General features: G+C 39.8%; 1 protein-coding gene across 1 annotated transcript in view; it reads left to right on the top strand.

The window, feature by feature from the left end:
- The window catches only part of LOC124596115 (AP-4 complex accessory subunit Tepsin-like), a 102,521-nt gene that overhangs the window by 67,140 nt on the left and 22,013 nt on the right, over positions 1-13,368 (top strand). The window contains exon 7 of the mRNA XM_047135129.1: positions 1,432-1,552. Within this exon, the coding sequence (XP_046991085.1) occupies positions 1,432-1,552 (121 nt within the window). The remainder of the gene's footprint in view (positions 1-1,431; positions 1,553-13,368) is intronic.

Genomic DNA, 13,368 nt, shown 5'->3' with positions numbered 1-13,368 from the left:
GCACAGAAGTCTCTCCACCAATGGCAAGATTTCTGGTTCATGGGAGGAGGGGGGGAGGGGATGCTACTGCTCATGATGTATATAATGACTGGTAGGTAATCCCAAAGTAGTGTAGATAAGAAGAGAATAGAAGCTTTTGTAATGTGGTGCTACAGAAGAATGCTGAATATTAGATGGGTAGATTGTGTAGCTAATGAGGAAGTACTGAACAGAATTGGGGAAAAAAGAAATGTGTTGCACAACCTGACTAGACGAAAGGATCGTTTAATAGGACATATTCTGAGACATCAAGGGATCATCAATTTACTACTGAAGGGAAGTGTGGGAGGTAAAAATCGTAGAGGGAGCCCAAGGGATGAAGACAGTACACAGATTTAGGATGTAGATTGCAGTAGTTATTCGGAGACTAAGAGGCTTGCACAGGATAAAGTAGCATGGAGAGCAGCATCAAACCAATCTTTGGATTGAAGACCACAACATCAATAACAATGAGCAGTAGCAATCTGAGGGATACACATGAAGCAAGTTTCTCCCTGTTGAGAATGGCACACTGACATTTCTTGAAAATAGATTGAACTGTACATTTTTCAGATTTATTGAAATACTTTGTTCCTTCAATAATCTACAATATATTGCTGCTAGAAGGTGATAAATTTCAGGTAATCTATAAACAATCGAATCGTTATCTCATCTTGTCCTAGTGACCTTACATCTGAAGAGTATTTTTGGTGAATTTTCAAACCCGCAGTCACTTATCTATGTGTTTGTCATTTCAGAATACATGCAGCGATCAAAAGGAGAATATTAATATGATTTCATTCAGGGAAAGAATTCCAGAAGCAAGTTTTAAATATTTTAGCCTTCTCATACAGCCCACTGAAAGTGTGTGTCAGCATTCCCATTCTGATGATAGCTATTCATTCTGCAACTGATAACTGCTTAAGTGGATGTCAGCTTTATTTGAACTGTACCACTACAGCACTGAACAGTTTACGTAGTTCTTCCAGCTGTAATATCTGTGACTGATTTTAATAATATTAATTTTATTCCCAGTTAATATGTTTCTGATCTGCTAACCAGGGTGAAGCTACGCACCTCAGTTTGTACGTTTCCATATAAATATTTCTTTTTGTACCTGACAGTAACACTGCTATAATTAGCAAATACTGGTACTGTGTTCTTTTTCCTTTCATTTCAGGAGCTTTGTAAGCTTTGTAGTCTGCCCAGTATAATATTGACATGCTTGTGACTTGATGTATATGATTGGTTTCATAATTTTACATTCAGATTTATATCTTTAGTAATCCGTTTCTGCATACATTTTAAATCCAGTTTTACTGTGCCTTGCTTAATGAGTTAGTTGTTTTAGTTTCATCTACAACTTTGAATACATGTTACTGTATAGCCTTATGTATCTCTGTCATTTGCAAGCACATGTACCTGGACGTGCTGGAGGTGGCTGGGAATCAGATGAAGATGAGAAGTCATTGCCACATCCACAGTTGCAGTCTGTAAACAGTGACAGTAATTTATCAAGTGACTCCTTGGAAAGGTATGTTGCTGTTTAGTTGGTATTTGTCCATCACATTTTGATTCCATCTGCAGAAACTGTAACATTACAGTGTCTTCTACATTTTACATTACTTCAGTGCCAGATTTAGTGAACCACTATAGTTTTAAAATATCTTTCCACCAGTTGCATTTCATTTTCCAGTCATTGTAATGTTGCAGTTCATTATAATAAAACCTGTTATGTTTTAGTGAGTAGACTGCGGCCACATTAAATATGCTACCATAACTGAACATCATAAAAACAGAAAGTCATTACTAATGTCATAAAAAATTTACAGCATCTGGCATACTTACTTGGATCAAATGTTTCTGCATCCTAACACATGAAATGAAACTGTATATAATGTGCTTGCTTTAGACATACCATACCAGCTTTTTCTTGAAAGCGTTGCAATCAATTTTTCAGCAGTAAAATCTATTTTAGGCAAACCTGTGAGGGTGAACTGAATGTTGACCTTTACATAGCCTTGATGCTGTGTTAAATTTAAAATGGTAGAATGATAAAATTTCAGATGAGACCATAGTACATAGTTAGTACCGTTGAAAACTGAATAGGTTTTGTTTGAAAATGTCTTCTGGATTTTTGTCAGATTCGATGATATCTTCAGAAACTCTTCCTTGCATTGTGCCACACCAGTTAAACTGAAGCAAATGAAAACTGATGTGCCGTTAGTCATGTCCAACAGAAGTGTAGTCATGTCCAACAGAAGTCTTTCAGCAGAACACTGTAAAAGTTTTTTAAGTTTTTCGTTAATGGGTTTTTGTTATTTGTACAGTAATGATGTATTCTAATGAAGGCACATTATACTTACGGTAGTCTGAGAATAGCACCAGAATTACCAACAAGTTGAGTGGGTTTATGAAAAGAAATGTCAGGATCATCCCTGCCTCTCACAGCAGTTTTTTTAATGATTGAGGACACAGTTTTGCAATAATGACGCAGTGAAAACGGCTCACAATCATTGCAAGTAAAGCAGAACACATATCAGAGAGCGTCAAAATGCAGCGTTTCATGCTGTAAGAAACATTGACTCAATTTTTTCCACAACAAAAAGAAAATGTCATTTTGGAGTGAGTGGGAGGACTGTATGGAGAATTGTAGATTAATAACACTATGTAAACATCACAGTCTGCAACTGGTTTGTACATTGAAATGTGAATTTTTTTTAAAAAAACTTTGCTCCTGGGTTGTCACCTACTTTTGTGCTAAAAGGGATACTCAGCTAATCACAGTTTAGATTTCAAAATGGCCACACTACTCATACAACTATTTACACTGAAGAGCCAAAGAAGTGGGTACACCTGCCTAATCTCGTGTAGGGTCCCTGCGAGCACACAGAAGTGCCGCAACATTACCTGGAATGGACTCGACTAATGTCTGAAGTAGTGCTGGAGGGAACTGACACCATGAATCATGCAGGGCTGGCCATAAATCTCTAAAAATACAAGGTGGTGGAGATCTCTTCTGAACAGCACTTTGCAAGGCATCACAGATATGCTCAATAATATTCGTGTTTGGGGAGTTTTGTGGCCAGTGTAAGTGTTTAAACTCAGAAGAGCATTCCTGGAGCCACTCTCCAGCAATTTGAGATGTGTGGGTTGGCACATTGTCCTGCTGGAATTGCCCAAGTCTGCAGAATGCACAATGGACAGTATTGGTTGCTGGTGATCAGAAAGGATGCTTATGTGTGTGTCACCTGTCAGAGTCTTATCTAGACGTATCAGGGGTCTCGTATCACTCCCAACTGCACACGTCCCACACCATTACAGAGCCTCCACCAGCTTGAACAGTCCCCTGCCGACAAGCAGGGTCCATGGATTCATGAGGTTGTCTCCATACCTGTACACATCCATCTGCTCGATACAATTTGAAATGAGACTCGTCCGACCATGCAACATGTTTTCAGTTATCAACAGTCCATTTACAGTGTTGACGGGCCCAGGTGAGGCGTAGAGATTTGTGTCATGCATTTATCAAGGGTACATGAGTGGACCTTCGACTCTGAAAGCCCATATTGATGATGTTTCATTGAATGGTTCAGACAGTGACACTTGTCAACGGCCCAGCATTGAAATCTGCAGCAACTTGTGGAAGGGTTGCACTTCTGTCACGCTGAATGATTCTCTTCAGTCGTTGTTGGTCGCGTTCTTGCAGGATCTTCTTCCAGCTGCAGCGATGTCAGAAATTTGATGTTTTGCTGGATTCCTAATATTAGCAATACACTCATGAAATGGTGTTTAGGGAAAATCCCCACTTCTTCGCTACCTTGGAGATGCTGTGTTCTATCGCTCATGCGCCAACTATAACACAATGTTCAAACTCACTTAAATCTGATAACCTGCCATTGTAGCAGCACTAGCCGATCTGACAACTGCGCCAGATACTTGTTGTCTTATATATGCATTGCCAGCTGCAGCACCGTATTCTGCCTGTTTACATATCTCTGTATTTGAATATGCATGCCTATACCAGTTTCCTTGGCACTTTAGTGTGTATATTGGCTGAGCACATAATAAAATCCTTAAATGAAATGTCACCAGTTGTGATCTTTGACTTGCTGAAGGCATTTCATTGTGTCACTTGTAATATTCTTTATTTAAGTTTTTATGCAATATGTAATTGAGAACATGCCCGGTTTAGTTATTATTTCAGAAACAGAATGCAGAAAGCTGCCCTGTGCTGTTTGAGTAATACAAAGAGGGACACCATATAAAAATAAAGAGGGGGGGGGGGGGGGGGGGATACAGTGTGAGTCACAGAGGCTTTGATCATTGGCCCACTTCTGTTCTTCCTTTATGTTAATGAGCTACCATTTTATTTGAATCAGGAGGTTGAATTAGTCTTACTTGCAGATGATATAAACATTACTGTGAAGCTGGACAAAGAAACATCAATGGAGAAAATAGTAAATTATGTTTTATGTGAAAGTTACTAACTGGTTTTGCACAAATGTGATAGCTTTAAACTTTGGAAAAACTCAGCTTATTCGGTTTTGTACTGTTGAAAATATCCTACCTCCTATTAATCTACTCTAGAGTTGGCAAAAGAATGTCCCTGACAGTTGCAGTGGGCATGCTGTGGCTACTTCATACATCTACCTCAGCCATTTGTGTAACACAGTTCCGTGTACCACAAAGAAATAATAAACATGGTGTAAAGTTCTAATTTCCTCAGTGTATATTTTTATGAAAACTGAAACCAGAAAAGCCATGTAATAGACCACTAAAACATTTAGGTTTGGAAGCATGAATTTAAAAAAGCCTTCAGTCACAAATTTTTGTGTTTTATTAAGTACACAATGCATTTCAGACCCTTTGGTTCCATCATCAGGTATAACTTGTCTTAATACATTAATTATTTTTGCTCTTGAATGAAGTGAAATGCATATTCCTGTCCTGAAAACGTTTGATGTTAGGTTATGAATCTCATAAATCGAATGCGGAAAATATGTGTGAAATAGTGGAAAAAATGAACAGTGTAAACTTGCCTCATAATCCAAGAAAAGCGTTTTTAACACCATTATACATTCTTTTCATTCATATCACTTCACTCAAAAGACATATTTGCATACACATGTTAGTAAACACATCACAGATGTTGTTGTACATAGTGTGATCAAAAATGAATTTATTTTTAGTGACAGAGATGTAATTAGTAAACAGTTTACATATGCAGGGAATAACTTTAGAATAGGTATTTAAAATTACTGAAGTAACTATGGCTTGCGAAATCTGGTTGTACACTTAACATAGATTGTGGTTTTTTGATTTTATGGAGGTTTCTCTCCAGTTGTTCCAACAGATTTACGGTCTTACCATTGGCTTCAGAATGTAGTACTACCAAATTGTTTTCTAGACTGTTGATGATATGTTTTGTTTCCAACATATGTTGTACAATAATTGATTTTTCGAAGTGGTTGAGCCTGACAGCATTTATATGTTCTTGAAAGCGGGTTTTGAAGTTTCTGTGTTTTCCCCATGTAGTAGGCAGAACAACTGGAGCATATTGCTTTGTACACTCCACTGTTGTTGAATTTTTGTGTATTTGATTTTATGGTATGGACAAGTGTGTTTCCTGGCTTATTAGTAGTTGAGAATGCAAATATTACATTTGTTTTTTTGAAAAGGTTTGCAATTTTTTTGTGATAAGGTCCCCAGGTATGGGGTACTGGCAAATGTTTCGCTTCTTTCACAGTGTGGCCATTTGTTGTCTTACGTTTGTGTATTTGTCTGTCTAAATTGTCAATTATTTTGGCTGTGTAACCATTGTTTATGGCAATGCTTTATATTGTATCTAGCTCATTCCTGAGGCTGTTTTCTTCTAAGTCAAGAGAGTGTACTCTGTGTAGCATGGACCTAAATGCAACGTGTCTGTGTGGTGGGATGGCATGGTGAGTTGTCCATTGTTATGTCTGTGTATGTGTGATTCTGTGTATGCTGAACTTATGTTTTTGTTGGTGATAAGTGATTTTTAGATCCAAGAAATTTATGCTTTTGCTGTCGTCATGTTATGTTGTGAATTTTATGTGTGTATGTAAAGAATTGAATACTGCAATTAGTTCTTCAATCTCCTCTTTTGTTCCATCGAATAGCAGCATATCTCCAGTAATATGAGGTTAGTTCAAATGAAACATGGTTAGTTTGTCTACCTTTGCCTTATACGTAAGATGGCTCCACATAACTGCGGGTATGGTGGCACCATCTATTGCTAAAGAGCACTGTTTGATGTTGCATAGCACCAGTGTGGTTTCATGCCGAAGAGAAGGTGATCACACAAGTTATCATCCACTACTGAACGTGCAGGCGACTAAGCAGGAACAACGAGGAGTGATTCAATTTTTGGCGGCAGAGGGAGTTAGAGGCCGTGAAATGTACCGATGGATGAAGGCTGTGTATGGTGAGTACAGTCTGAGTCATTCAAGTGTTGTGGAATGGGGCAAACAATTCCTTGAGGGGTGTGAGTCACTGGAAGACAATGCTCAGACTGGACAGGGTCATTGTGTCATCACACCGGAAATGGTCGCAGAAGTGAATGCTTTAGTCTTGGACAACAGCAGAATCACTGTGGACAAGATCCATTGTTTACTGGGTATTAGTGTGGGCACAGAAAAATCTGTGTGGAATGGGTTCCCCACCAACTGACCACCGAACAGTGCAATACTTGAATGGCACTGTCTTTGAGTCATCTGCAACATTATCATGAGGAGGAATATGGCTTTCTGTCGCGTTTTGTCACAGGTGATGAAACATGGTGTCACCACTTTGTCAAGTGTCAGGGCAAGCAATGGCAACGTGTGACTTCACCACCTCCAAAGAAACCAAAGGCCATCCACACCATTTCTGGTACGTTCATGATAACCTTCTTTTTTTACCACAAGGGTGCACTGCTTGTCAAGTTCCTAGAACGGGGAACTTCCATCAATGCCTAGCGGCGCTATCAAGCCAATTTACAGAACTTTAGACGAGCCAACAAGTCGAAACACTGAGGCATGTTGTTCAATGGCGTAATCCTCCTGCATGATAATGCCCGCGTACACAAGGCAAATGTGGTGAAAACAACATTGCAGCAGTTTTGGTGGGAAATGCTGGAACATCCACTGTACAGTCCCGACCTTTCACCGTGTGACTTTCATGTGTTTGGATCTCTAAAACAAGCTATTCGCAGACAGCAATTCACAATGGATGAGTGTGTGACTGCGTCCAGGCCTGGATCCAACAGCAGCCAACTAGCTTCTTCAAGGATGGAATCGACCGACTAGTGTCACAATGGGATAAATGTGCCAACAGTTTCGGCGTATTTTTGAGTATGTGTACTGTCTGTAACTAAATTTTTGAGGTAATAAAATCATTACCGTTACTTTACAAAAGTGACCAGGTTTCATTTGAATGCCCCTTATATATTATTTCACTTTTGAGTCTATTGTTTTCTTTACAGAACTTACTGTCCAGATGATTGAGAGATATCTGTGCCAGCAAACTTGTTATGCTACTGCCTATGGCAAGACATCCTTCTGTTGGTAAACTTTCCCATTAAATGTAAAGTAATTGTGTGAGAATATTAGCTGCAACATGTCCTTGACTCCTGATATTTCTGAATTTGACATTTTCTTATGTTTTACTAAGTTTTCAAAGATTATATCTATTGTTTCTTCAGTCAGTACAGTCAGTACATTTGTAAATAGGTTGGTTACATCAAAAGAGGCAAATCTGATACCTGAAGGAACTTCTATACCTTTAATTTCAGATGTTGCTATGTTTTGTTGTGGTCCTCAGTCCAGAGACTGGCTTGATGCAACTCTCTATGCTACTCTATCCTGTGGAGGCTTCTGCATCTCTGAGTAACTACTGCAACATACATCCTTCTGAATCTGCTTAGTGTATTCATCCCTTGGTCTCTCTCTACAATTTTTACCCTCCACGCTTCCCCCAAGTACTAAATTGGTGATCCCTTGCTGCCTCAGAATGTGTCCTACTAACCGATCCCTGCTTCTAGTCAAGTTCTGCGACAAATTCCTCTTCTCTTCTCCACAATTCTATTCAGTACCCCCACATTAGTAATGTGATCAACCCATCTAATCTTCAGCATTCTTCTGTAGCACCACATTTTGAAAGCTTCTGTTCTCTTCTTGTCTAAACTATATATCATCCATGTTTCACTTCCATACATGGCTACACTGTATACAGATACTTTCAGAAAAGACTTCCTGACATGTAAATCTATACTCAGGGTTAACAAATTTCTCTTCTTCAAAAACGCTTAACTTGCCATTGCCAGTCTGTATTTTATATCGTCTCTACTTCGACCATCATCAGTTATTTTGCTCCCCAAATAGTAAAAATCATTTACTACATTAAATGTCTCATTTTCTAATCTATGAGTAATTCCCTCTGCATCATCTGATTTAATTCGACCACATTCCACTATCCTCATTTTGCTTTGTTTGATGTTCATCTTATATCCTCCTTTGAGGACACTGTCAATTCTGTCCAACTGCTGTTTCAGGTCCTTTGCTGTCTCTGACAGAATTACAATGTCATCGGCACACCTTTTCATTTCTTGACCATGGGTTTTAATTCCTGCTCCAAATTTTTCTTTTGTTTCTTTTACTGCTTGCTCAATAGACAGGTTGAATAACATCGTGGATAGGCTACAACCAAGTCTCACTCCCTTACCAACCACTGCTTCCCTTTCATGCCCCTCGACTCTTATAACTGCCATCTGGTTTCTGTACAAATTGGAAATAGCCTTTAGCTCCCTGTATTTGACACCGGCCACCTTCAGAATTTGAAAGAGAGTATTCCACTCAACAATGTCAAAAGCTTTCTCTACATCTACAAATGCTAGAAATGTAGGTTTTCCTTTCCTTAAGCCATCTTTGAAGATAAGTTGTAGGGTCAATAGAGCCTCATGTGTTCCACCATTTCTACAGAATCCAAACTGATCTTCCCCGAGGTCTGATTCCATCAGTTTTTCCATTTGTCTGTAAAGGATTCGTGTTAGTATTTTGCAGCTGTGACTTATTAAACTGACAGGTCGGTGATTTTCACACCTGTCAATACCTGCTATCTTTGGGATTGGAATTATTATATTCTTCTTTAAGTCTGAGGGTATTTCATCTGTCTCATACATCTTGCTCACCAGATGGTAGAGTTTTGTCATGTTTGGCTCTCCCAAGGGTATCAGTAGTTCTAAAGGAATTTGTCTACTCTCGGGGCCTTGTTTCAACTTAGGTCTTTCAGTGCTCTGTCAAATTCTTCCTGCAGTATCATATCTCCCATTTCATCTTCATCTACATCCTCTACCATTTCCATAATATTGCTTTCAAGAACATTGCCCTTGTAGATCCTCTATACACTCCTTCCACCTTTCTGGTTTTCTTTCTTTGCTCAGAACTGGTTTTCCATCTGAGCTCTTGATATTCATACAGGTGGTTCTCTTTTCTCCAAAGGTCTCTTTAATTTTGCTGTACGCAACATCTATCTTACCCTTAGTGAAATATGCCTCTACATGCTTACATTTGTCCTCTAGCCATCCTTGCTTAGCCATTTTGCACTTCCTGTCAATCTCGTTTTTGAGACGTTTGTATTCTTTTTGTCCGCTTCATTTACTGCCTCTCCTTTCATCAATTAAATTCAATATCTCTTCTGTTACCCAAGGATTTCTACCAGCCCTCATCTTTTTACCTACTTGATCCTCTGATGCCTTCATTATTTCATCTCTCAAAGGTACCCATTCTTCTTCTACTGCATTTCTTTCCCTCATTCTTGTCAATTATTCCCTAATGCTCTGTCTGAAACTCTCTACAACCTCTGGTTCTGTTAGTTTAGTCCAGATCCCATCTCCTTAAATTCCCACCATTTTGCAGTTTCTTCAGTTTTAATCTACAGTTCACAACCAACATATTGTGGACAGGGTCCACATCTGCCCCTGGAAATGTCTTACAATTTAAAATTTGATTCCTAACTCTCTTTCTTACCATTATATAATCTATCTGAAACCTTCCAGTGTCTCCAGGCCTCTTCCGTGTATACAACCTTCTTCCATGATTCTTAAACCAAGTGTTAGCTGTGATTAAGTTATGCTCAGTGCAAAATTCTATCAGATGACTTCCCCTTTCATTGCTTACCTCCCATTCCATATTCACCTACTACTTTTGCTTCTCTTCCTTTCCCTACTATAGAATTCCAGTCCCCCATGACTATTTAATTTCATCTGTCTTCACTATCCAAATAATTTCTTTCATAGCATCATACATTTCTTCAATCTCTTCATTGTCTGTGGAGCTATTTGGCCTATAAACTTGTATTACTGTGGTAGGTATGGGCTTTGTGGCTGTCTTGGCTACAATAATGCGTTCAGTATGCATAGTAACTTACCTGCACTCTCTTTTTTTTTTTTCATTATTAAACCTACTCCTGCATTACCCCTATTTGATTCTGTATTTATAACCCTGTATACACCTGACCAGAAGTCTTGTTCCTCCTGCCACCGAACTTCACTAATTCCCACCATATCTAAATTAAACCAATCCATTTCCCTTTTTAATTTTCTAACCTACTCACCTGACTAAGGGACATTCCACACTCCAATGCGTAGAACACCAGTTTTCTTTCTCCTGATAACGAAGTCGTCCTGAGTAGTCCTCGTCTGGAGATCCAAATGGGGGACTATTTTACCTCTTGAATATTTTACTCAAGAGGACACCATCATCATTTAACCATACAGTAAAGCTGCATGCCCTCGGGAAAAATTACAGCTGTGGTTTCCCCATGCTTTCAGCCATTCACAGTACCAGCACAGCAAGGCCGATGACGTGATCACAGCTAGATAGAGAATAAATCAGCAGCACAAATGGCTAGCGGCAAACTTCAAGAATCAGAAATTGGTGCGAGGATGGGCCCACCAACCATTTCAAGACTGGTCATGTGGCTACGGCCGTTTTGGCCCCACAACCCAGCATTATGGTTTGCACAGGTGGAAGCGAGTTTCCTCTGTGCCAGTGTGACTGCCGACTCCACTAAGTTTGCACTGGTGGTCAGTCAGCTGGACCACAGCTACACAGCTGAGGTTCAACATATTACAACTTCACTTCCAGACACAGAATTATACAAGAAATTAAAGACTGGATTAATAGGAAGAGTGTGTGCTTTGCAGGGAGAATGGGTGCTGCAGGTTCTCATCACACCAGAGGATGTTGGTGACAGAAAATCATATCAGTACCTCCATCATTTAAGAAGCAAGGTTGACACGTGCACAGTACCTGATACATTACTATGCACATTGTGGAGCAGCCGTCTGCCAGCACAAGTGAAGGCCATTATAGCATCGCAAATGGACATGTTGCTAGATGCTGTTGCAGACCTGGTGGATTGAATTCAAGACATCATCGTTGAGCCATGCTGTGGCTCGTGTTGGTGCTGTTGGTAGGTTTCCGCCCTCTATTGGAGGCCAGACCGTATTGTTTAGTTGGCATAGTTGCGGTTATTTTGTCTTCTTCTCTTGTTGACTGGTGGCACTCATTTCACAAGCATTGCCTGTCTGCTAGTGGCAGCAGCAGTGGCTATCGATACGTAGTAACTGTTGCCCTATCTTTGGGGCGACGTGGTTGTTTGTCTGTGTTGTGTGATGAGAGTGTGGCAGTTTGGTTGGGGACTCAGGTCCGCTGGCGGCACGCATGGGCTGCTGTATGGAAGGATTGTGGTCACAAGGGTGCATGACCTCGTGGTAAACTGGGTCCAGCAAGCTTTAAGGTGAGTGCATTTCAAACCAAGAACAGAAACCTTCACTATTGTGATGTCTCCCAATTCTCCAGTGACTTGGGTTCGTGTTGCTGATCGTACTATCGCCGAGGCGAAGTGCAGCAAGTGGAGTGCTTTTGGCATATTGTTCTATCATTTCATTTGGTTTCTCGGACATCAGGTAGCCTCAGTAAGATTATCATTAGTCATTCGTAGACTGCCACTGGTCTGAGTTTCCATCTTGTGAAGTGAGTGCAACTCTTGGCTGCCCATCTCATCCCTCGCGAAAAAGTTTGTTGCCGAATCCTCTCAGAGGTCGATTCCTGGAGCACTGTCTGTGGCCCCTTGGTTCTTGTGTTTTACTATCTTATTCTCCCTGTGGTGGTCAGTTACCTCTTTTTTTTTTTTTTTTTTTTTTAATTAACCTTGCTATTTCATTGCCTGGTTTACAGCAGATTTTTAAATTTTTTAATATTATTGCCGTTCCTGGCATTTGGTGAACAGTTGCTTGTCTTTTTAAATTAATCTTTGCTATTGTATTGGCTGTTTTACAGCAGGTTTTTAAAAAAAATTTTATATATTGTCGTTCCTGGCGTGTAGGGCCTTCAGCCGTGATTGTGGTCATTTGCTTAAAAAATAATAATAATTTGGTGTTTGCATTTTAGCAGTGAGCCTTAAAACCTTATTTACTGCCATTCCTGGCCTCTGACACTTTCTGCTGTATTTGTGACCACTTACCTTTTAATATTTCAATACCGGTAAGTTGTAAATTGCAGCGAGTTCTCAAACATTCTTAATTTATTGCCATTCTTGTCGTGTAAGGCCTTCAGCCATGATCACAATGCCTTGTTTTTTTAAAACATTATTTATATCTTTATTTTATGGTAATTCGCTAAATTGTAATGCACTGAAAACACAATTATTTACACAGTTATTTTAATAACGTGTGGTATTTTTTATTTATTGTCAAGTCTGGAATTACTGTTTTAAAAATAAATGCGTGGAACTGTAAAAGGTAACAATAGTAATTGATTATGGCCCCATCCACAATCGTAACCGAATCCTGCCTTCCTTAACTACCAGGTTTCAATCGTACCAACCTACTACCCTGAAATTACAATGGTGTGTAATAGTACCTCGGTGGTAAAGCGGGCGGATTACCACAGTCTCGTGAGCAAGGTTGACACGCTGAGTGAGCAGATGAGTGAACTACTGTCTGACAGGTACACTAGAGGATGATGACGTTCCTCAGCGAACTCTGCCATAGCCGAAGGTTCAACCCAGATAGACATGTGTTGGTGCCACAGGAAATTCGGAGATCAGGCACACAAGTGCACTTTGCCATGTACCTTTCTCATTTGTAAGTGACAGGCAGAAGTAATTGCTCCAGACTGTCGGTCACCATCCTTGCATCTCTTTATGACAGATCGCAAGACAGGGCACAAGTATTTGGTGGACAAGGGTTCTAACTTAAGTATTTTGCCAGGGACCCTGTTACACAAGTATCAGCCAGCCACCTCGTTTTGCCTTCCCATATCTAATAATTCAACTATCACG

The sequence above is a fragment of the Schistocerca americana genome, chromosome 2, assembly GCF_021461395.2.
Source record: "Schistocerca americana isolate TAMUIC-IGC-003095 chromosome 2, iqSchAmer2.1, whole genome shotgun sequence".
NCBI lineage: Eukaryota > Metazoa > Arthropoda > Insecta > Orthoptera > Acrididae > Schistocerca > Schistocerca americana.
The sequence above is the reverse complement of the archived record's forward strand: the minus strand, read 5'-3'. Positions and strand labels throughout refer to the sequence as shown.